This window comes from Acomys russatus, chromosome 12 (genome assembly GCF_903995435.1).
Source record: "Acomys russatus chromosome 12, mAcoRus1.1, whole genome shotgun sequence".
In the NCBI taxonomy this organism is placed as follows: Eukaryota; Metazoa; Chordata; class Mammalia; order Rodentia; family Muridae; genus Acomys; species Acomys russatus.
Window position 1 is genome coordinate 21,732,108 of NC_067148.1, and position 23,626 is coordinate 21,755,733.

The following is a 23,626-nucleotide window of genomic DNA, read 5'->3' on the forward strand; positions in this document are numbered from 1 at the left end:
GTTTGGTGAGATTTCCAGTTTCCCATTCCCTGTTTAGAAAATGGCAAGATCCCTTCATGAACCCTCAAAAGAAGATATCTGAAGCTCTAGGACCATCATCAAGTCAAGAGTTAATGTATCCAGCAATGATCAAAGCACCTTTAGGAGAGATAAAATACACCCATATAATCAGTTTGAGGAGAACCTGCCTATTACACTAGCTTACACAAGATAACCAAGAGCTAACTGAAAAGGCAACCATTCTAAAGGCAAGGGAAATTAAAGAGGAACCAGCTTTAGAGGAAGAAAAATTTAGGAGGCAGATGTTTATTATTTCCATGGTTTCACCAGATGCTAGAGTCTATAAATTTGAGAAGAAAAAAAGATATATAGCTTTAAGAGAGTAATGTTAAAAAAAAAAAAAGAGAGAGAGAGAGAGTAATGTTATTTTGTGGGAAAGTTGTTTAGGCTAACTCAGTCTTCCAATTTCAAGTCTATATCAAGAAAAATAAACAAAAATATCCCCCAAATATCCATTTTAGTCTTGATGATAGAGAGAGCACACTGACGCCCCTTGGGAAGCCACTAGTCTCATGGAGAGTTACATCCATCCTTGGAATCTCTGTTCTCTGTTTTGTTATAGGCTGCTATGTGCTACATCCATATAGCTGCACTCATCGCAGAATACCTGAAACGCAAGGGTAAGAGGGTCATGTAAAGGGGCTACAATCCTGGAAGTCAGCATCCTGGAGCCTAACTTCATATAAACTCATTAAATTTATGTTTTGTCAAGTAACTTTCTCACTATGCTGTACTTTAATATTTTTTAATTCTATGATGTCACTGGCATATTCATTTTATGTACAGTGAGGCTAACTAGATGTTCAACTTTTGGGTTCAAATTGATGATGTCTCGTTGGTTAACAATGTGTGGTTCCATAAGTTTGTATTAACAAGAACATGCAGCCACGCCCTAACCTCATCTTGCACTACCATAGGTTACTGGAAAATGGAAAAACTTTGCACACCACCCCTGCTTCCAGAAGACACCTACCCCTGTGATAGCAACCCATTACTAACAACTCCAGGCGGAGGAAGTGAGTTGATCTAACTGCGCTCTGTTGCCTTTGATGCTGAGGAAATCAAATTTGCAGCTTAAACTTTGCTTCAGGAAACTTCTGGAAAAGTGTTCTTAGAGGCAAAGGCCACTTCAGAGCAATAGAATTTACTGTATAAAAATCTTAAGCTCTGACCACTCAGAAGTACTATCCTAAACTTGAGAAGTTTAGCTTACTTCTTAGTTTTCAGCAAATGGAATATTATCCAGGCTTCGGGATTATGAATTATGCTCATGCCTACCTGCATGCAAGCCTGCCATTAAGCTTTTAGCTTGAAATTGATAACCATGTAAGCTTTTAAGGAGAATCTAGTTTGTGAGTGTAATAGTAAGAATGTAGGTCTATGCATTCACGCAGGCCTTTATGATAGGTGTGTTCTCTTTCTCTTCCTAAAGACTGTGTATCTCAGTGATACAGTATTTGCTGAGCAAATGTAAGTCTTGGCATTTGATTTCCAGCATTGCAAATTAACAACAACAATGACGACGATGATGATGATTTGCTCTGACAATTTATAACATATGATTGATGCTATTTATTTACTTTCACTGAAAATATTCCTCCTTCAAAGTCTAAAATAAGATTTTGTAAGAACTATAGTACTATATGGAAAAAAATGTGGCTGGTGTCATTAGTACATAGTACAAAGAGATTCTACAGTCTCTTTGAAGGTCCATTCAAGTCCAAAGTTTCTGAACAACAATCTACTTGATAATATTATATCAACTTGCAAATTGTTGTTGAAAACTCAGAGTAGAGTGAGTCAAAATGCCCAAAAAAAAAAAAATGAAATGGAGTTTAATTTGCAATATTTTAGAAGCACAATTCATTTTCGTTCATTTAAACCTAAATATATTTTCAAAAAGGTCACAGTAAAATTTCCAAATAATGTATTTGCATCAAATCACCTAAGGGAACTGTGCGACGGTGCGGTCTGTTGCTTGGGGGCCTGGGAGACAAGATCAGCCCTACCCCGCAGGAGCAGATCCACCTTAAAGCCTTTCTTACTGCCGTATGCCAAATGCACACTAATTTTTATATGCAAGTCATCAAATATCACTCTACTTATTTAACGTGTCCTTCCTGCTCAGCCGTTTACCATCGCTAGGTCCTATAGAGCAACACAAAGACTTGCACATTGTATCTAAACCCAAACTGAAGAAAAACTGATAAAAACCCAAGTGTCAGTTTATGTCCAAGGTCTTCTGAGACTCTTTAATATTTAAGTAGTTTAAATACCCCCTGCTACATTGAAGGGAATAGTGGCTATAATGTGCTATACCTATTGAAGAGACGATATACTTACAAGTGGACATTGAAATGAGAAGGTGACTGCTCGCTCATGCTTTATTAGTATACATTGCTATTTATCGGCGTATATCTGAATCCCACTGACATATTTGAAATCTTTAATATTCTTTTATGTTTTGACTTTTCAGAGAGGAGAAGTAAATGATCCCTTTCTTACAATGTGCATCTGATAAAAATTTCAGTGAACACAGGCACTACCAGAAACCATGGTCTATCTGACCATCGTGCGCCTGGCCTTGCGGGTGTTACGAAACTGTCAATACTAAACTCGTAAGGCAAGCGATGCTCTAATCCCAACACGAATTGCCTAAGATGATATTTCATTGTGTTCGATCCCCTCCCAAGGCATGTTCTCTATGGGATGGCCAGCTTTTCTAAACATCACCCCAAACATCAAAGAAGAAGGAGCCATGAAAGAGGATTCTGGAATGCATGACACCCCCTACAACGAGGTAGGACACAAGTAGCCAATGTTGTTCATTAAGTTTAAAAATGCACTGAATTGTGATTTTTGTGTGCATTCAAAAGTCAGATAAAGTTGTTCTACGTTATGTTGAGGCTCAAATAACACTGAGATTAATAGATATCAAATTCCACTGATGAAGCATAATCTTCACTGAAATTTTAAGCTGAGCCTGATTTATTTCTCTTAGACGGAATCACATGTATGTGTATATATATGTATATGCATGTGTGCATGTATATATGTGTATATGCATATATATACACAGATCTATATAGTCAGCTCTTCTGTAAGATACACAAGCTCTGTGTTCTGGGAAAATGTAGTAATGATGCCAATTTTTTTATGAACTTGTCACAGCTGTTTCCTTATACAAGTTTATTTATTTATAAATTTGGCTTGGTAAAAGGGCTGACAATTCTGTGGGAAAGCCTTCTGATAAAGCTGGTTCGTTCTCACAAAAAAAAAAAAAAAAAAAAAAAAAAAAAAAAAAAAAAAAGCAGTTTTCTAGTAGGAATCACATAATGGCAATTCTGGTGAATAAAACAGTTTCCTTTACCAAAAATCAGAACATTTCAAAAGCTAATTTTTTAAATCTTAAGGTTGTAGGGATGTGGGAAAAAAACAGTACAGATTTGAGAGATAGATTTTTGTGAACTTTAGCTTGGTGCCTATGACTATAGTAAATACAATTGACGTTTATAGTAGTGATGGCAAATGATGCGTAAGAGCTTTTTATTAAAAGGTACTGTCAGAAATATTCTAATTATATTATATGTTTGCTTTAGAGATTATATAATTTTACATAGTTGGACATATTAATTAATATAGCACCACTCTAAAATATTATATTAAGGGCAGGGAAACAAAGATAAATCAAGCTTAAACCCTGTTTTTAAAGAGTTCAGAATCTTCAAAATAAGAACTGAATACCTTGAAGGTGAGACGTAGCCAGTTCTGAAGAGATATCTAATAGCTATAAGTAGTGGCCTTATAATTTGGAGAAGGTGGAACCCATGACAGTACCACGGTCTCATGGTGGGCTGCAAATCTCAATAACGAAGATCAGGAATTCAAAAGTTACCCCATAAAAAGACCTAATGCTAAAATGGGGAATGAGCCACATCATTAACCATATAAAAGCCTCATTTTCTCTGGGGAATTGCAGACTCTCCTGGTGGAACAGCTGTACATGTGTGTAGAGTTTCTCTGGAAGTCTGAGCGATACGAACTCATCGCCGATGTCAATAAGCCCATCATAGCTGTCTTCGAAAAGCAACGAGACTTCAAAGTATGTGTTTTATACCCATGAAAGCCAGGAAACCTTCTCACTTTAAGTTGGCAGATGACATATAACATTCAAACATTGTAACGTTCTCTTTCTATGTCAACATTGTCTTCACAAAACTTTCTGGTTTATGGTTTCAGAAATTATCAGATCTCTACTATGATATCCACCGGTCCTATCTGAAAGTGGCCGAGGTGGTGAACTCTGAGAAGCGCTTGTTCGGTCGATACTACAGAGTGGCATTTTATGGGCAGGTAAGGACACTAGAAGTAGAATGGCCTGACCATTCCATTCAGGTTGTTGTCTTTCACTCTTTGTCAGACATCTGACAATGTGTACCAGTGGGCGGGGGGAGAGATGTGTCCACACTTAGGTGGGTTTTCCTATGGATGTGACCACTGATCAGTTGGCCCATAGAAATGTATTAAGCACAAATATAGAGAGAAATCCATAAAACTTACTACAAGTTAAGCTAAGAAAGAGTGATGATCTCTACCTTTTGGAAGTAGAGGAGGCTTCTTTTTAATTACTCTCTGCTCTGTATTTTATCCTAATGTATCTAACAGGTTTATGTGATAGATTAAAGTGCAATCAAATCAGGCATGTTCTAAGAAATCGCATTCATAGCACCTTCAATGCTCATTTCCAACAATCCATCGACTGTGCAATCATGTACACTGTGTCTCCTGTTTTCCAATCACAACTGTTTCAAAAAAGACCATCTCAGGGCTATGTTGTTTCCTATGCCACAGGCTGATATGATTTTAAAGTTATCTTTCTCAATACCCTACATCAGCAGTAAACAAGGTTAAAGGTGTTATCTAGCCAATGCATTGCCCTGAAGGGTTGTGTTACACACTCGTTAGGAATATCTCTGCACAGCGATGCTTTAAATGGTATAAACCCAGGGGCATCATGGTTTGCTTTCCTTTTCCGTCTCAGCAGAAGTCTTTCTCAGTGCTGTAGACAGATCTGTCAGCCTATTTCATATTCGCACTGGCTCCCAGACTTCTCACTGGCTTTTCTCTCCATCTTGTGAGCCACGATAGCTCACAGCACCTTGTTCTCCTCAGAACCTTTTAAGGCTACAGATAGAGTCAGGTCCAGTGTTGGTCCTACAGATAATTTCCCACTGAAGTCTTTTTAGAAAATTGATTTTCCTCTGATCATTAAAGGCATCTTTAAAACTATCTTCAGAGTAAGTGTAGCTGAAAAGGACCCATGAGTAGTTACCTCCTTCATCAACTTCATCCTACCTGGATCTTTTTCCGTTGCCAACAGCATCACAACTATAGAGACAGAGAAACCCAGTGGTAGAAGAGCAGTCTATTGGGGAAAAGCTATCTATAGACGTGCAGTGGGGGGTTACAAAGAATCCGAGGTAGTAGCAGTGCATCTGTCCAGGAAGAGAGAAGTGTAAAGGACTTCCAGATGAGGGGAAATGGTATGTCAGAAAAATATACAATGTGTGGCCCTTGGTGAAGCAGTAGCAAAAAAATAAAAAATAAAAATAAAACACCAGGAAATCCCACCAAGAAGGGGGTATTGGGGTTGAATGGCTAGAGGAAAAACTTAGGGCACCTGAGCAGCAGAACAAAGGCCCTGTAAGGGGTGATTTGATAACCAGGATACAATGGCAAATCTTCAGGTGACCTGGCCAATGAAAACGTAGTGACGTTCCATCAATATCCTGGTTCCATTGCATGCCCTGGCCACATAAACTTGTGCGTGAGGTAGGAGCTAGTGAACAGGTGGGACAAGCTTTGCTGCCTCCCAGCTAGTTTTTAATGCAGATGTTTGCTCTTTTCTTCCTTTGGTATTGATCGCTCCAGGCTGTGGTAAGTTCATCCTCTGGGTGTCCCATCGCATGCACTAATAATCCTCACACTTCCCTCATTCCAGCTTTACTGAACCTTAACACTTTTGTACAGGTCGACAGTTGGTATAAAGAGTGAGATAGCTGCTTTGATTCATTTTGGAAACGTCTTGTATTTCTTGAACTAAATTCCGTTTATTCCAGTTACTTGAATTACAAAAAAAAAAATGTATCTTTGTTTATTCACATTATTTTTGTCCACAACATAGAGGATGTAATCTAGAAGCTTTGCACACACAGACAATATATATATGTGTGTGTGTATATATATATATATATGGTTTTAGCATGTTTTATATAGATATAGAATAGAATTAATACTGGAGATCATCTGCTTATTCGATTTATCATGAATCATAACCTTATGGCAGTGGTTCTCAACCTTCCTAATGCTGCAGTCTTTTAATATGGTTCCTCATGTTGTGGGACCCCCCAACCATAAAGTTATTTTATTGCTGTTTCATAACTGTAATTGTGCTGTTGTTATGAATCATAATGTAAACATCTGATATGCAGGATGTCCAATATGTGAGCCCTGTGGGAGTCGCAACCCACAGGGTGAGAACCACTGCCTTACAGAGAGGAAGGTGGTCAGAAGTTGGAGTGGGGTTTGTTTACAGACACTTTGCAAAGAATCCCTTTGAGAAGTAAGTCTCTGTAGTAGTAAACACTGATCATTTTCAGAGGTGAAGGTATCAATTCCAAACACAAAAGATTAAGGAGATCAAATCTTCACCCAACAGGCTAAGTCTTCAGAGATGCCCGAAGAGGTAGAGAAAGTTCTAGAACACAGCCAAAGCAGAAATTACCTTCCAGTATCAAGAGCTCTCAGAAAAAGAATTGTCTGAAATTGCCTATCTTTAGCTATTATTTTAGCCTACAAAAATGGCATCTTTATGTGGTGTGATATAATTATTGTCCATTAAGGTAGAAAGCAAAAATTCTTTCAGTGTCCACACATTCTGTCAGCATTCAGTTGTTCTCATCTGAACAATGCATTTTTTTTTTGTAATTCCTTACATTCCCTCCTACCTCCATGCCATGAGTTTTATACGTTCATTTGCAACCTTGGACTCATGAGTCCTTCACTTACCGACTAGAACAATACTTGGAAAACCATGTACTAAACAGATAGAGGGGACCACTGGGACATGTCGCTTTCAAATGATCTAATTTTGTTTTTCTTGCAGACTTTTTAAAAATGTAGTGGTGGTGGTGCATCTGACTTTTTCTAACACTGGCTATCAGTTGCCTTTGGTTAAGGAAAGTAAATATATCGAGCTTAAAAGAAAAAGTATTTTGTTGTTGTGTGCAGAACTGATAGTATTACCTAAGCATGGCCTTCCATGTGTTTTGCCATCAGCTGCCATTGAACAAGGAGCACCTGTGGAGTTCATCCTGATAAGTTGCAAATTAGAGCTTTAGTGATCATTATGTAAATGATATTCAAATGCACACACCGGAGCACCAAATGGCAAATGTGAACCGTGTATTCAACAGGAGCAGACAGCCCCCTTCCCTTCACCTTGTTGATAAGGAAACCAAAGCAGCCTTGGGAATCCTCCTGAACCTGTACAAATGAAGGTCCCAGAGCTTAGTGATGAGCATGATTAGCATAAACTCCATACTCAAAAGAAAAAGCCACTTCTTGTTCGAGGCATCATTTTAGGTCCCTCTAAATCACAGCTTCTCACATCGCATTGACGCATGTTGCAATCATGCTAAAAAGGTGATGTGATTATAACACGGACTAGGCTCTTGGCCTCCACAAAGTCCATTGAGCACACAGTAGAGTCCTCTGTGGACTAGTGCTCTCATTTTACCCTACTGGCTAGGGTATTTAATATTAATCAAGTTTGCAATAAGTCATGCAGTAGCAAAAAAGTTGAAAACTCTTTTTTTAATATTTTATTAATTTATTCATATTACATCTCAATTGTTATCCCATCCCCTTGTATCCTCCCATTTCTCCCTCCCTCCCACTTTCCCCCTACTCCCCTCCCCTATGACTGTGACTGAGGGAGACCTCCTCCCCCTGTATATGCTCATAGGGTATCAAGTCTCTTCTTGGTAGCCTGCTGTCCTTCCTCTGAGTGCCACCAGGCTTCCCCATCAAGAGGACGTGGTTAAATATGGGCACCAGAGTTCGTGTGAAAACTCTTTCATCACAGCGAGGACTTTTTTTTAATGTTAAGTCGTGCGTAGCATGGAGTTTCTCACACAGCAGCTGGCATCATTGGCTATGGCTAGAACAGCCTGTACCTCTCCAAGTTCCCTCAAGGGTCCATTGGCAGAGTAAGAAAACAGCCGGAGCAATCAAACACTGTCTGTAGTCAGTGAAACCCTTAGGACCTGTCCTTTAGCAAGCAAGCAGGCCAACAAATGCTTGTTGCGTAGCTTTGAACATGCCATAGTCCCACATTTAATTCGCTGTTAAAAGCCTTGGAGGGATTTATTCAGTGCACCAATTGCTATAGATTGCATAACTCTCAATCACGCCTCCCTCATGGTAGATGCATTTCAGATTCTGAATGGAAAAGAACTTGAAGGGAGTGGGGGACATACATGAGTAGTTAGAAAATAAAATAACATCTCCACTTTGGGATGTGAATACTCTTCCAGTGCTTTGCCTATATAAAGTCGCTGAACCTCTCTCTGTCTCTCTTTCTGTCTCATGTAAGTGTGTGTGTGCATATGAAAGAGAGAGAGAGAGAGAGAGAGAGAGAGAGAGAGAGAGAGAGAGAGATAACATAATCAATGAACTGCTATTTACCAGAAACAGTGTCTCTGCATCTTGTGCCTTCTCAACAGAGAGCACTTAGCCCACTACTACCAGTCTCTGCACTGACTCTCCGTAGACTGCATCATTTTACTTGTGAGCTTTGGACTATTCTAACATGATAGCAGAGGCACTCAGATTTGACATCCCAGCCCTGATCCTGATTCTGAAAAACTTGTTTACAAAAACCTAAAAATAAATCAATAATTGTATTTGTCATTTTATTGGAGTAGATTTTTATCCATATTTACTGCCTGGAGGCTTCACAGTCTATATGTGTTAACTCTACTGACCCCAGTGGCTTGCTTAACTGGAATGTGCTATTTCAGAGAGACAGCACATTAAGGCATATACTGCCTTATAAACCAGCTGTAGCAGCGCACAGGCCACATTTCCCACTGCTTAGAAATGCAGCCAGTCCACAACCTGGACACTAAAGCAACGTGGGAAGCCGCCTCTTAATCGGTATCACCCAAACCCCACTCATAAATCACTGACTCTGTGTCGTGCATGAGAAGGAAACTTTGCCTCAGATCATGCCTTGCAGGTCAGTAGCCTCTGCCCTCCATGATGGTTTCCCTGTCAGAAGCGAAGGATCCACTCTAGGCATTTCCGTAGCTGCCCCTGGTCTGGCTCCAAAAGGGCCTTTCATACACCCTGCCAAGCAACATATTAAATTATTTATTTTGCTACCCCTCTTTCTTCCTACTTCTGACTCAGAATTATGAGTAAACTATACCATATCACATCTCACCTGTGTGTGTGTGTGCATGTGTGTGTGTGTGTGCGTGTGTGTGTGTGTGTGTGTGTGTGTGTGTGTGTGTGTGTGTGTGTGTGTGTGTATGTATACACTCACACAGAGAGACATACAGAGAAAGAGAAAAGAGCCTGGGATTAGAGGACTGGCTCTGTGTCAAAGTGCTTGCTATGCAAGCGAGTTCAGATCCCCCAGAACCTACATGAAAAACTGGGCATGGCAACACAAACCTGTAACCCCAGCCTTGGGAGCAGAGATAGACAGATATCTGAAGCCCACTGGCCGAACAGCCTAGCCTAGCCAAATCTATATACGTCAGGTTCCATCAGAAACCTTGTCTCAAAAGCTAAAGGCGAAAAGCAATCCAGAAAAGCAACCAACATAGGCCTTACACCTTCACACACACACACACACACACACACACACACACATACACACACGATAACTCATCACATGCATAGCACCAAAAGAAAACTTTAAAGAAGGAGGATTTGTTTCTCACCAATCAATTACCCAAATATCGCAATGAGGATCAGTCGACACGTTGCAGTAAGAAAAGTTTACAGTTCTGATACGAGAGACACTGGGGCTTGAATTCTTAAGCAGTGAAACTGCCATTAGATTTACATACAAGCAGAACTCACGCTGTTTGAAGACCATGAAGTTTTTCATGATTGTCGTCATCACTTTCATAGCTAATACTCACTAAAAGTCCTTTGTGGACCAGGCTCTGCACCTAGGAGCTCCTGGCACATGGCTCAATGTGTGCTCTCCATCCTACAGACCAAGGAGCCAGCATGAAAGAAGGCCACAGGTTACAACCAAGGTCACAAAAGTCACAAGGGCCACAACAAAGGTCTGCTTCTCTCTACTCAGAAATTTGCCTGGAGGAAAATTCACAATGAAAGTCTCTCCACACTAGTTTCTATGTTCCATGGTAGGGTGAGAGAGGGGGTGGGGGTGAGCTGGGAGCAGGGATGGGGGTAGGTAGAGTCTTTTCCTGAAACGTGGAGTCATTGAGGGTTGTTTTTTTTTTCCTGTTGCAATTGAAGTTGTAAGTGCTGCTTTGCCAGAGACCCTCAGAGAATTCTGGTGTTTGGCTTTCCAAGTCTTACTCCGCTGATGTGTCAGTCCGTCAGTGTTAGCTACTGACCTCTGACCCTGAATCTGGCAAAAAAACCCAGAGTCAGCAGTGGAAGAAGCAGAGCAGACAGATGGCACATGGAGAGAGAATCAGACCTCTCTGACCCCTCCCAGAGTCTAGGGCATGCGCAGGAACAACTCTTCAGCTTTCTATCTTCTCCATGTCACAGTCTTAGCAGGTCGGGGTTGCGCATGTATCCAAAATCAGCTACTTGGGTCGGAATGTTTATCAAATAATTTCTATAAAATTCTTATTAATTAAATTTTTTTTATTTATTCACTTTACATCCCAATCGTAGCCACCCTCCTGGTCTCCTTCCAATCACACCCTCCCACCCTCTTCTCCCCCCCCCTCCTTCCCCTAGTCCTCAGAAAGGGGGAGCTCTCCTCTCCTATCAACTGACCTGAGCCTTTCAAGTCTCATCTGGACTGCCTGCATCTTCTTCCTCTGTGGCCTGGCAAGGCCGCCCCACCAGAGGGAAGTGATGGAAGGGCAGGCAACAGAGTCCATGGCTGAGACAGCCCCTGCTTTCCTTACTAGGGGACCTACATGGAGACTGAGATGCCCATTGGTTACATCTGAGCAGGGAGCCTAGGTCCTCTCAATGCCTGGTTCCTGGTTCGTGCATCAGCCTCCACAGGCCCTGCTGGGCCCAGATTTGTTAGCTCTGTTGGTCTTCTTGTGGAGCTCCTGTCCTCTCCAGGTCCTTCTGTTCCCCCAACTCTTCCATAAGACTCCCTGCGCTCTGCCCAAAGTTTGGCTGTGAGTCTCGGCATCTCCTTCGATCCTCTGCTGGGTAGACTCTTTCTGAGGACATCTATGGTAGGCTCCCATATTCTCTTTTTTATAAAGAGCAAGGGAACCTTTTTTTTTTAAGATTTATTTACTTATTATATACACAGGGTTTTTGTCTACATGTGTGTCTGTGCACCAGAAAAGGGCACTAAATCTCACTATAGATAGTTGTGAGCCACCATGTGGTTGCTGGGAATTGAACTGAGGACCTCTGAAAGAACAGACAGTGCTCTTAACCTCTGAGCCATCTCTCCAGCCCTGAGCAAGGGAACCTTTACCAGGTGTGTTTGAGGGAAACATACCTTCCTGAGACATACGTCTTCTAAGAACAAGTTCATTCATCTGTGCATCCATCAGCAAATACAGTGACACCGCCCTAAAGGCCAGACAATGTGCCCAAGGCTGGCCATGCCTTGTCTCATGCCTGAAAACCCAGTGTCAACTAGAAAGATGGACAAGCAGACAGGAAGTGCCGGCTGGACATTAACAGAGCTGGGAAATGGATCCTGGGCATTGGCTTCTGCAAACCTATATCCTTCTATGATGCATAATGAGCTATTGGTGATCGCATTGGCCTGAGAACAGGAGCTGTGCAAGTATTCAGCACCGGAATGTCGTGAGCTTAATCATTAATCTTAGATTACATCACAATATCCATGAAGGGAAAAAAAACAGCATTGGGACATTTGGCCATAATTTTTCAAGAGTAATGAATATTTTGGTCAAAAAAAATGATTTTTCTTTCGTATGTGTGTGTGTGTGTGATGCACATGTATGTATTTATCACACGTAGGTGTATTATACATGTTTGCTTGTGTATGGGGCACACATGTGTTGGGAGTCTAAGTGTACTTGAGTGCTCATGCATGTGAAGGCTGGAGAGAGAATCATCCTTGATCACACTTCCACTTTCTTCAATGAGGCAGTCTCTCAGTCCACCCCAGAGATAACTGAAGTCTCCTTAGCCAGCTTACTCAGAGGGGGGCCCTGTCTCCATCTTCTGGGGCTAGAATTACAGGAAGGCAGGCCTAAGCCCGGGCCTCTAGGGATAGAAATGCCTGTCCTCACATTTGCTGCCAGATGGTTAACTACTGAGCCATCTCCCCACCCCTCAAGAACAATTTTTTAAAATAACATTGTTTCTTCTTGGCCTGGGTAGTTTTACAAACATCAAAATCCCTTTCTTTTTAGGTAAACTCTGCCATCAGAAGAAGCATATAATGTGGGTTCTTCTCTCTCAGCCCATCTAGTATTCTGAGTCCACATCTATTCCAGAGGGTCAGTAAGGGACATCCTCCTGTCTCTTGAAGCAGAATGGATTACAAGAAACTTCTCACTTGGTTATCTACAGATAATGGGATCTTCTTTTTCCCTGGCTTCAAACTGGACAGATATATAAAGGCTAAAACCCACAGGGCTCTTACGGAATAAAAATGATGGAGCCATTGTTACTTCCAGTCTTGCAAAGTCCACCTTTTCAAGATTTTTAAAAACTGAGTAATTAAGTTGCATGTGGCTAGCTTGTACCTTAAAGTCTTTGAAGACATGCTAGTGTGGGTGTTTTTAATGTAGCTGTAATTGGAGCGTTCCATTTGTAATTTCTGTCACAATAACAATGCAAAGTGTCACAGGTCTGCAGCCAAGGTGGTGTGGGAAAGTATGGTAACACATTTAGATTCCGTTGGGTGCCATATGGTGTTACCTGCACAGAAGACTTAAAACGGTAATGAATGCTCTAAAAATTGTCAAACATTACTCAAAATGTTGTGTTCTACTTACAGCTACCACAAGAGGGCATTCTTCCTCCAACTTATATGCAAGCAAATACTTCTTTGATTTCTACAAGTAGAGAAAACCATGTGTAGGATATGTGCCTGGCTAGGGAATATTTATGTTGTCATCTGTTTATTACACACTATTCTCTGTTCTTTACTCTCTCCCTTCTGCTTTGAACCCTATAGGATGCTAACTAATAGCTTCAGACAGCTGAAAGACTGGACCATTTTTATTTTAGTAAATAGCTTTTTTGTCCTAGTGTGACTTGTCATTGGAGTTCTCTAATAGAGCCAGTGGTTCGCCATGTGTCTCCCTTAGGGGTTCTTTGAGGAGGAGGAAGGTAAAGAGTATATCTACAAGGAGCCTAAGCTGACAGGTCTCTCCGAGATTTCCCAAAGACTTCTCAAGCTCTACGCAGACAAATTTGGAGCAGACAATGTCAAGATAATCCAGGACTCCAACAAGGTAGGGCAACAGTGTTCATGCAATGTGGCTTGACTCGGCCCTTTTTGTTTTCTGGTTACCGCTTTAATTTCCTAGCTGATCAAGCAAAACAAACTACCCAAAGTGTTTGAGAGGTCTTGCTTATTGGTTGGCTTGGGAGTTTGGGGTATTGTTTTTTTTTTTTTTTAATAATATTTTTATTTATGTTTCTCTGTATCTGCATGAGTTTATGAGCACCATGTTTATGCAAGTGTCCACAGATGTCAGGAGAGGGCCATTGGATCCTCTGGACTGAAGATATGGGTGGTTGTGAACCACCATGTTGGTGCTGATAACCAAATCCAGGTCCAAGAGCATTATACACTCTTACCCACTGGACCATCTCCCCAGCACGCTTAAAAGTTTTTACTTGAGTAATTTTTATAACAGAAACAGTTTAGCAATCTTCTACTTTTTCAATAGTTCATTTGCATTTAAAGAGCACTTAGAATGTTGAAGTGGCTGAGCTCAGAAGGGGAGTTGCAGGGAACGCAAATAGAACATATCTCTTTAACAAGTCCAGGAGTTTTTTGCATGTGTTGCTGAAAGTTATGGGCGTTCTGAGGAGCCCAACCCATGGTGACAAGAAGGAAAGCACCATTTGTGTTTAGGGTGGCAGCTCTTTGCAAGACTGAGGAAAGACTTTAAAAGTCTGACCAAAAGGAAAAGTTGGTTTGTGACCAATGGCATAGAGTTCTGGTAAACCATAAAACAAAATCATTTTTTTTTCCTGCTTTCTTTTACAAAGCTGATAGACGGAGGAGTTTGATACAAAATTTATGGTTCAGGCATAAGTTATTACAAATACATCCATCATTCTTACCTTGAAAGATACAGTCACATTCCCTATAAAAGCAGGCAGACTATTGTAGTAGTGACCCATATGCATGAAAACAGTAAACAGGGGAATAAGAAAAAAAGGTAGATTTAATACCAGAATAACAGTAAAATTATTACAGTTATGCCTGCCCTACCATGTAAATACGAATAGCATTATAAAAACATATTCAAAAAGTTTCTGAATTTTCTAGAGTTGGATAGGAAGTGGTTAGATAGCAAGATGGAGGAGATGAGAAGTAGGCCCAAAATAGGAGATGTCTTTAGCAACCAGGCTGAGAACCATCCTTCTCAATCACAAAGGGGAGTCAGAGATGCCTTCTCAGATTTCCTTGCACTATCTAGCCCATTTCCTTCCTATTAGGAATTCTAGAGCAAAAGCAGAGTTGGCAAAAAAAAAAAAAAGTTGGGTAGAATGGTTTGTTGCTGATAAGGTCTTGAGATGTGGCAAATACAAAAACTTGAGGCTGACGAGATGGATCAGTAGTTAAATCTAGTTAAATAAAGCCATACAAGTGTGAACATCCGAGACCAGATCATCTGAACTCATAGCTGGGCGTGGTGGCCCACCTACAATTCCTGCTCCAAAGGCAGAGGCCCAGGATGCCCTAGAGCAAACTGAACGACAAGACTGACCCCATCATAGATGAGCTCTGGATTTGACTGAGACTCTCTGCCTCAGTGAATAATGTGGAAGAGCTAAAGACAAAGATTTCCCAGGCCTCCACACATGTGCGCACACCCATAAACATGCACATGAAAAATGCGTACGTACACATGCAATGCACACACTCATGGAAAATGAAGATACAAAAACCTGTGGTCATTTATCAGACAATGGGAAAATCTGCCAAGGAGACAAGGAACCTTCCTCTACATTACCAGTCCAAAGCCACGGGCACCAGTCTAGGTGCATGGCTACACTACAGAGGAATAAAGAGATGTGTTTCCACTTCCAAGAAACTTTAACTCTGCACAAGGGTGACTTGTTACAGAAGGAACATAGAGTAATGTTTAAACAACACTCTAGCCAGGAATCTGTGTTGAAAAGATCCACAAGGCAGTCTGGCTCCAGCATGGTGAGTTAGTCCCAGCCCCTGTGGCTACCATAGCCGTAGCCAGCCTCTTACCCACTGTCAGCCATCCAGTCTTCTGTGATCTAAAGAGCACAAACACCTTTTATCCACCAGGGGGCAGCAGAGAACTCATAAATCACCTGCACCTCACTGCTATGCCCTTAATGTGTTGACACAGGTAAACCCCAAAGATCTGGACCCAAAATATGCCTATATTCAGGTGACCTATGTCACACCATTCTTTGAAGAAAAGGAAATAGAGGATCGGAAGACAGATTTCGAAATGCATCACAACATCAATCGCTTTGTCTTTGAGACACCCTTCACTCTGTCAGGCAAGAAGCATGGAGGCGTGGCGGAGCAATGCAAGCGGAGGACAGTCCTGACCAGTAAGTGCAGGGGCTGGCCACCTGCAGACCTTCCTTCCCGATTTCAGGACAAGTCAGTCCTTCTTTAGGCTGGGTTGGCATAAAGCAAGTGTCGCCGCAGGGGCTCAGGGAAATATCTCAGTTAGTAAAATGCCTGTTGTACATGTGTGAAAACATAAGTTTCATCTTAGAACCCACCAAAAAAAAAAAAAAAGCCAGGTACGCAAGCAGATATTGATAATCACAGCACTGGGCAAGCAGAGGCAGATGGATCCCCAGCATTCACTGGCCAGCCATGGTAATCAGGGAGCCCCAAGTCGGTATCTCAAAAATGCCCTGTCTCAAAAATAAGGTGGTGGACTTCTGAGGAGCAGTACTGATGTTGACATCTGACCTCCAGACACATGTGTGCAAATGCCCGAGTGTACCTGTACTTCAGTCCTGCAGACAAGTTCCCAAAATATGCTGGCCTGGAACTGTTTAGGGGAATAGAAGATTCATCGCTATGATAAGAAGAAGCCCCGCATGCTTTGATAAAGGGAGGTGGGGGTGAACATCTCTAATCCCAGTAGTGGGGAGTAGCCTAAATTCTAAGCCAACCTGGCCTACATGGCCAGATTCCAACTCAAAATAGCAATAAAATGGCAGGCAGGGGGCTTTGAAAAGATACTGTCAATGAGGTTAGTTGGCCATCCTGTCTCTTGAGAGTCACACATATCATGGTGTCATGCCATGGGGAAGACATGGGTGCTAAACTCTCCCCTTCTCTCCCTGAGTCCACCCTTCCTTGCTTCTGAGTCAGGAGCTATTGGCATGACAGGCTTTAGGGCAACATTCTACCCACTGTAGGATTCCAGCTTTTGTCTTACATGAAGGTAGGCCTTAATCTACACCGTCGAGCCCCACGCTCTCTGCATCTATTCTGTGAACTAGTCACCATTCTCTCTCTCTCTCCTCTCTCTCTCTCTCTCTCTCTCTCTCTCTCAGACACTGAGTGCTGACTAGACATTGGGCTCTCTTCAGAATCCTGGCAATTCATGTAAATAAAACACGCCTTGCCCTTATGGTGCTCACAGTGGGTTGGCACAAAGACCAAAGTAAAGGAAGAATTTCCAGGGAATGCAATATAATTTTTTTTAATGTAGGAGAATAGATAGGTTTAGGATGCTAAGGCCCACAGGGGGAAATGAGTGAAGGTTCTGCAGTGGAAGACTCCCAGCTTATGTTGAGAGGCCCCAGTTTTGAGTTGAACCACCAAGAATCACACTGCCTTCTAAAGTATGACAAGCATTCACCCTCAGGAGTCTGACCCAGAAGCTTTTGGTTAAGACGCATCTAGAGCAAAACTCCTGTCTTCTATTCTGTGTGAGAATTCGTTACTGGAGGTCTGTGTTGACTTCATTACAGCGACAAGTTTCAGTGCATGCTGTCATCCTCTTGGGCTATGCCTACTCTGCCCATCTTAGCACAGCCTGAGGAGCTTGATGTGAGCTAGTGACAGTGACAAGGGACACCAGGAGAAGCAGCTGGGGGCAAAACTAAGAAACATAAGACAGGGCAATCCCTAGGCAAAAAAAAAAAAACAAACAAACAAAAAAAACAAAAAACCTCACATCCACAGACACCATACAGACAGAATGTAGTATGCACCCCGAATCAATCCTGAAGACCTTTAGGAGAACCTTGGACTTTTCTTTGATCCTTTAAATCTCTTTGTATGCCTTTTGTGCAGCCAGCCACTTGTTCCCCTATGTGAAGAAGAGGATCCAGGTCATCAGCCAGTCAAGCACAGAGCTGAATCCCATAGAAGTGGCAATTGATGAGATGTCCAGGAAAGTCTCTGAGCTTAATCAGCTGTGCACGACAGATGAGGTGGACATGATCAGACTGCAGCTCAAACTCCAGGGCAGTGTCAGCGTGAAGGTCAGTAAGCAACACCCAGAGAGAACTAAGACTCTCATGTCCAGTGGAACCTCCTATAAGAGGCTCTAGAAATCTGTTTTATATACTCATTTTATCATAACGTATATAAGAAACATTCTGGCTATTTGTGTTGCTGTCTGTATTAGTAGTTTTCCTCGGTGCTGCGAACAAATACCTCCAAATACCTGAGAAGAAACAATTTTGGGGCGGGGCTTGTTCTGGGTCACAGTTTACATGTAAGGATCAAGGTAAGGAAGGTCTGGTGACAGGAACATGAAGTGGCTGGTCACAGCATGCCCACAGTCAGGAATAAGAGAGAGAGGAATGCTGATGTTAATCTCATTTCTATCCAGCCATGGAACAGTGCTACCCACATTTAGGGTGAATCATCCCAGGCCAGTTAAGCTAATATTGAAACTCTTTCACAGACAGGCCCAGAAATCTATCTTCTGGATGGTTCTGGACCCTGTCAGTTGACAGCATTAGCCATCTAAGGCTCTTATCAGCATCTTTAGAATTAGATTGATGCTAGCAAGCTTGAAGTAAAGGTTCCTAAGGCTCAACTTCTTGCTGAAGAGCTAAAGGTAACCACAAGCCCTGTGTTAGGTCACCCAAGCCTAAGTGGCCAGCCCTAAACCATGAACATATGGGCAACACTAATTGGAGTTTGTTGGGGGTGGGGGATGGGGGACTGTTGTGCACAAAACAATAATAAATATAGAATAGGTCATTAATTGCAGAGGGAGTGGGGCACACTAGGGAGGAGTTCGGGCTGTGGAAGTGATGATAATACAGTGCAGTTATGTCTAAAATTCTCCAAAAATAAATTTTTTAAATCTAAATTTTAAAAAAGAAGTAGGAGGGAGCCTCAAGAAAAAAAAATCTTTAGTGAGAGACGAAGATAGATGAGGTGGGGGTAGAGTGTGTGAAAATCACTAAAATTCATTATACAAATGTTTAAAACTATCAAAAAAGTTAAAACATCCATATAAGTAACTGCGTTCAGTTTAAATTTTTTTCTTCTCCCTAACCCTCCTATACTTTAACAAATGAATTGGCCAAGTAATAAATTTTTCACTCCATATATATCCATTGTGATGAACCTTATTCATTCCAAAATATCTTAAAATAATGTTTAATAGTTCAAAATAGGTATTAGTGCTTATGGGCTGTGAGAGCTGTGACAGACAGCACATAGAATGAACAGTGGGTGTTGTGAGGAATAAAATGAAGCTTACATAAGTGTTGGAACCATTGAGGAAAACTGGTGGTTTTAGTAGCTGGTAGAGGCACTAGCCACATTCCTAAAACTAAGGACGCTAGCAAAGGAGGGTTGGTGGGAACAAAGAAAGTGAGGGAGCACTAACAAGGGACAGGCATGGCCTCTCTTGGAGTGCTCTGAGGAGGTTGCTGGGATTGTACCCCAACCTGCCCCTCACTGGGGAGGGCAGGGTGAGGCACAGAGTTCAATCAATAATAAACATAAAATAGCACCTTAATATATTATTTTAAAAGTCAAAATTAGAGCGGGGCGGTGGTAGCACATACCTTTAATCCCAGCACTCGGGAGGCAGAGGCAGGGGGATCGCTGTGAGCTCGAGGCCAGCCTGGTCTACAAAGTGAGTCCAGGACTGCCAAGGCTACAGAGAGAAACCCTGTCTCGAAAAACCAAAAAAAAAAAAAAAAAAAAAAAAAAACCAAGGACAATATAGGAGGTAAACTTTAAACCCCTTCCCAGATCTAGCCAATGGTCAGAATATTCTCCACAGTTGAGTGGAGAGTGTGATACGACTTTCTCACGTACTCTGGTGCCTCACATTTGACCATGTCCCCTGGAGGGGGAGACCTGGTGGCACTCAGAGGAAGGACAGCAAGTAGCCAAGAAGAGACTTGATACCCTATGAGAATATATAGGGGGACGTAATCCCCCTCAGGAACAGTCATAGGGGAGGGGAATAATGGGAAAATGGGGGGGGGGAGGAATGGGAGGATACAAGGAATGGGATAACCATTGAGATGTAACAAGAATAAATTAATTAAAAAAAAAAAGCAAAAAAAAAAAAAAGTCAAAATTAATGCAAAAAATCCCATAATGGACAAAGAGAGAGAGAGAGACAGACAGACAGACAGAGACAGAGACAGAGAGAGACAGAGAAAGAGAATGTAATAAATATGTCAAAAGCAACATGTTTAATATTTAAAGAAAATAAGAAGGAAATTTAAAGTCTTAAATAAAACCAGATCAATTGCAATGCCTTTCCCTGCTGTGTCTGGCCTGTAACAAAGGAAAAACCACTGAAGCTGAAGCTATGTCTCTCTTTTCTGTGTCCCCACTGACTGACTCCGAAGATTACAATAATTAGATACACACATATTAAATATGAAGGCAAGACAGGTCAGCAGCCCTGGGCACTGAGTTGAGTGGAGGCTGAGCCTGGAGAACCAAAGGGAAAATGTAGTACCAATGTCTGTGTCCACTGCATTGCAATGCCCAGTGCCCAAGAGCTCCTGATTCAATGGCCACATCATCTCCCATCCTGTCATTGTCCCATTTCTGCTACTGTTATAAAATACTTTCACCAAAATCAACTTCAGGGAGAAAGGGTTTACCCCAGCTTACAACTCCAGTGATGGCCCACCATTGTGAAAAGTCAAGGCAGAAGCTTTGAACAGCTAGTCACAGCACATCTACAGTCAGGATCAGAGAGAAACACATCAACAGATGGACACTTGCTCACTCAGCTTGTTTCTGCACCCTTACACACTTCGGGAACCCCTACCTAGAGAATCACACTGCCCACTGTGGGCTGAGTCCTCCCATGTCGATTCTCACATGGAAAACAATCCCCGACAGACATGCCCACCAGCCAACCCAGTGGAAGCAATCCCTCATTAAGACTTTTTTTGCCAGATGATTCTAAACTGTCAGGTTGAAAATTAAAGCTAGTCATCATGTCTCCTCACCCCCATAGCCATAGGAACAGGTTATGTGCACTGAGAGAAACAAACGTCTTTGCTACCATAAGCTCATGTGCATGAGTGGGAACAGAAGATAGAAGCTGTTATTGTAAGGTTGGGGTGGGTATCTCAGTGGTAGAGTACGTACATATCATAGGTAAGGTCCTGGCCTCAGCCTCCTCCAGCATTGCAAAATAAAGTAAATAAATAAAAAGCAAATCACTTGGTTGTGCATTCATCCAGCAACTCTGATAAATGCTTCCTTGGCCCAGATCTTAGCAAGGCTTTCAAGTGGCACACAGAGGAACACGGACTGCCAGGGTGGTGCACACACCACAACCTCTGTGGAATGTCTTTTCATAACAATTGTGTGTTTGTTTTAATGATAACAGAAAAGGAGGGGGGAAAAATCAGACACTGGATGTTAAAAATACTAAACTTAACTTCAGTGAAAGGACTTAAGAGAAAGGGGTCTCATTTTCAAAGTTGTTATAGAAAGGGCGCTCAGGAAGTGTGTGTAAAGATGACAAAAGGCAGCAGGGCTGTGTTTGTGACATTTCCTTGGGAGGCGAATACAAACATCTGCTCATCCCAGACAGGGAGCCAATGGCAAAGCTAGCAGTGGTTCTACCAAAGTCCAACTCAGCACACCAGTACATTTCTTTGGATTACTTACTGGGACTGTGAGTGAAGTGTTACTTACAGAAGCACAGGTGACACAAATGTAGCTACATCCGAGAGTTCCCCCAACACAGGTTACAACTCACAACAGCTGCGTCCCTGGAGCTCTCTGCTCAACATGCACACAGCCTGCCCCACAGGCTAGAGTCTCTTTCTTCTTGGCAAGTGTTCGCAATTATGTGCATCCTTTGGGGAGGAGTCCTGTGAATCTTTTCAGCTGTCTGTGATATACAAGGTTTTGTATATTTCCTGAGTCTCATGAGCTGCTCTCTTCTGTTTGGGGCAGGGATGTTTCGATGCAGAGGAAGTTGTCACATTATAGGATGACACATGACTGAATTTGTCAAGGGAAGCCGGAAGGCCAGAATCCAGTGTACCTATTAGTGCCTTACTGACCCTTAAAAAAAAAAAGAAAGAAAGAAAGAAAGAAAGAAAGAAAGAAAGAAAGAAAGAAAGAAACAGCAGGTTAAGCAAGGATCCAAGTGGTGGGTGACAATGTGATGGGAGAATGTCAGAGGACCACGTGATTGGTCAGAAAACTGATCTTCCCCTTACCATGGAGAAAGATCCATGAAGGAGAGAAACCAGCTTCAGGTCAATCTCTTCTCCCCAAAGGTCAATGCTGGGCCAATGGCTTATGCCCGAGCCTTTCTTGAAGAAACTAATGCAAAGAAATACCCTGACAACCAAGTGAAGCTATTGAAGGAAATATTCAGGTAAGATTCTCTTTGTTGAAATGTTCTCCTTTTAACTGCCTCATAGAGAAAGGCGTGAACCCACCCACCCACCCCCCACACCCTTGGAAAGCCACTCAATGAACCGGCTTCAAGGTGGCGGTCTATCTACTGGGCTTTGGACCCAAAGTCACTAGACTCAATGCCACTCCCCGTGAGTGGCTTTTAATTTGTTTATTGTTGCTGCTCAAGGCAATTTGCAGATGCGTGTGGGCAGGCTCTTGATGTGAACGAGCGTCTCATCAAGGAGGACCAGCTGGAATACCAGGAAGAACTGAGGTCCCATTATAAGGACATGCTCAGTGAACTGTCCACCGTCATGAATGAGCAGGTGAGCAGCCCCTGCTGGAACCCACACAGTCCCTGGATATTGCTGAAGGGACTTAAGAGTGTTTCCCTAGTGCAAAAGACACTATTTCTCATATCAGCACTGTGGTGTTGAGTTTTTCTCTCCCCCATGCACAACAGCCCTTGGCTCGAAGCACAGAAACACCTACAGAAAAAGAATATGATAATTGAAATGATTTCCACAGTTTTTCCAGGTATTTGCCCAAGCCATACAGACTGTTGACTCTCTTGAATGTGCAGGTCTCTTTAAACACTGAGAAGCACAAGGCCTCACTAAGGCCTGCTGCCACTTCATCGTTTTCTTGAGGATTTTACAGTACCTAGGAGATGGGATGGCATTTCACATGTTGTCACGAGAAGATTCTGTACTCCTCAAAGAGAACCTTGGGATTTCTCATGGGCCTTTTCCCTTCAGGCTTCCTTAGCAGGAGCTAGGCCTCCTGCAGAGGTCTACAATTGGAAGAAAAGAAATATATAAATGCTAGATTAGAAAAATGAGAGAGAGAGAGGGAGGGAGAGAGAGAGAGAGAGAAAATAAATAATTTGATAGTATAATATATTATCTATATCAAACTCTAATCCATAATCAAGTCATGAACGACCCTGGGCATGTATCCACCATATTTTGTGTGGTTTGCATGAACTGTGACCATTCAACAATGTCAGTATTTTGGAGATGCTAAAAGCACTCAGTTGAACGTCAAGTGATTTTCCCTAGCCTGCTTTGCAGCATCCACACTGTCGTTGCATGGTGACCTGTACCCTTCAGAGTAATGTGCTACCGCAGGTTTCATATCAGCTCCCTCTCCTTTCCCTAATGATCTAGTGCCATCACCGCAGAGCAAGGCAAATACTGCAACTGTTATTCTAATTGCATATAACATGCAATTAGAAACATTCCTTGTTTCCTGTCTTCTGCCACCTGCTCCTTT

General features: G+C 42.1%; 1 protein-coding gene across 3 annotated transcripts in view; it reads left to right on the plus strand.

Annotated features, from left to right (window-relative positions):
* The window catches only part of Dock10 (dedicator of cytokinesis 10), a 245,163-nt gene that overhangs the window by 218,769 nt on the left and 2,768 nt on the right, over positions 1-23,626 (plus strand). For all 3 annotated transcript variants that reach the window (XM_051153999.1, XM_051153998.1, XM_051154000.1), the window contains exons 46-55: positions 623-680; positions 978-1,076; positions 2,754-2,860; positions 4,040-4,162; positions 4,300-4,413; positions 13,605-13,751; positions 15,861-16,071; positions 17,783-17,973; positions 22,228-22,328; positions 22,539-22,677. In XM_051153999.1, the coding sequence (XP_051009956.1) occupies positions 623-680; positions 978-1,076; positions 2,754-2,860; positions 4,040-4,162; positions 4,300-4,413; positions 13,605-13,751; positions 15,861-16,071; positions 17,783-17,973; positions 22,228-22,328; positions 22,539-22,677 (1,290 nt within the window). The remainder of the gene's footprint in view (positions 1-622; positions 681-977; positions 1,077-2,753; positions 2,861-4,039; positions 4,163-4,299; positions 4,414-13,604; positions 13,752-15,860; positions 16,072-17,782; positions 17,974-22,227; positions 22,329-22,538; positions 22,678-23,626) is intronic.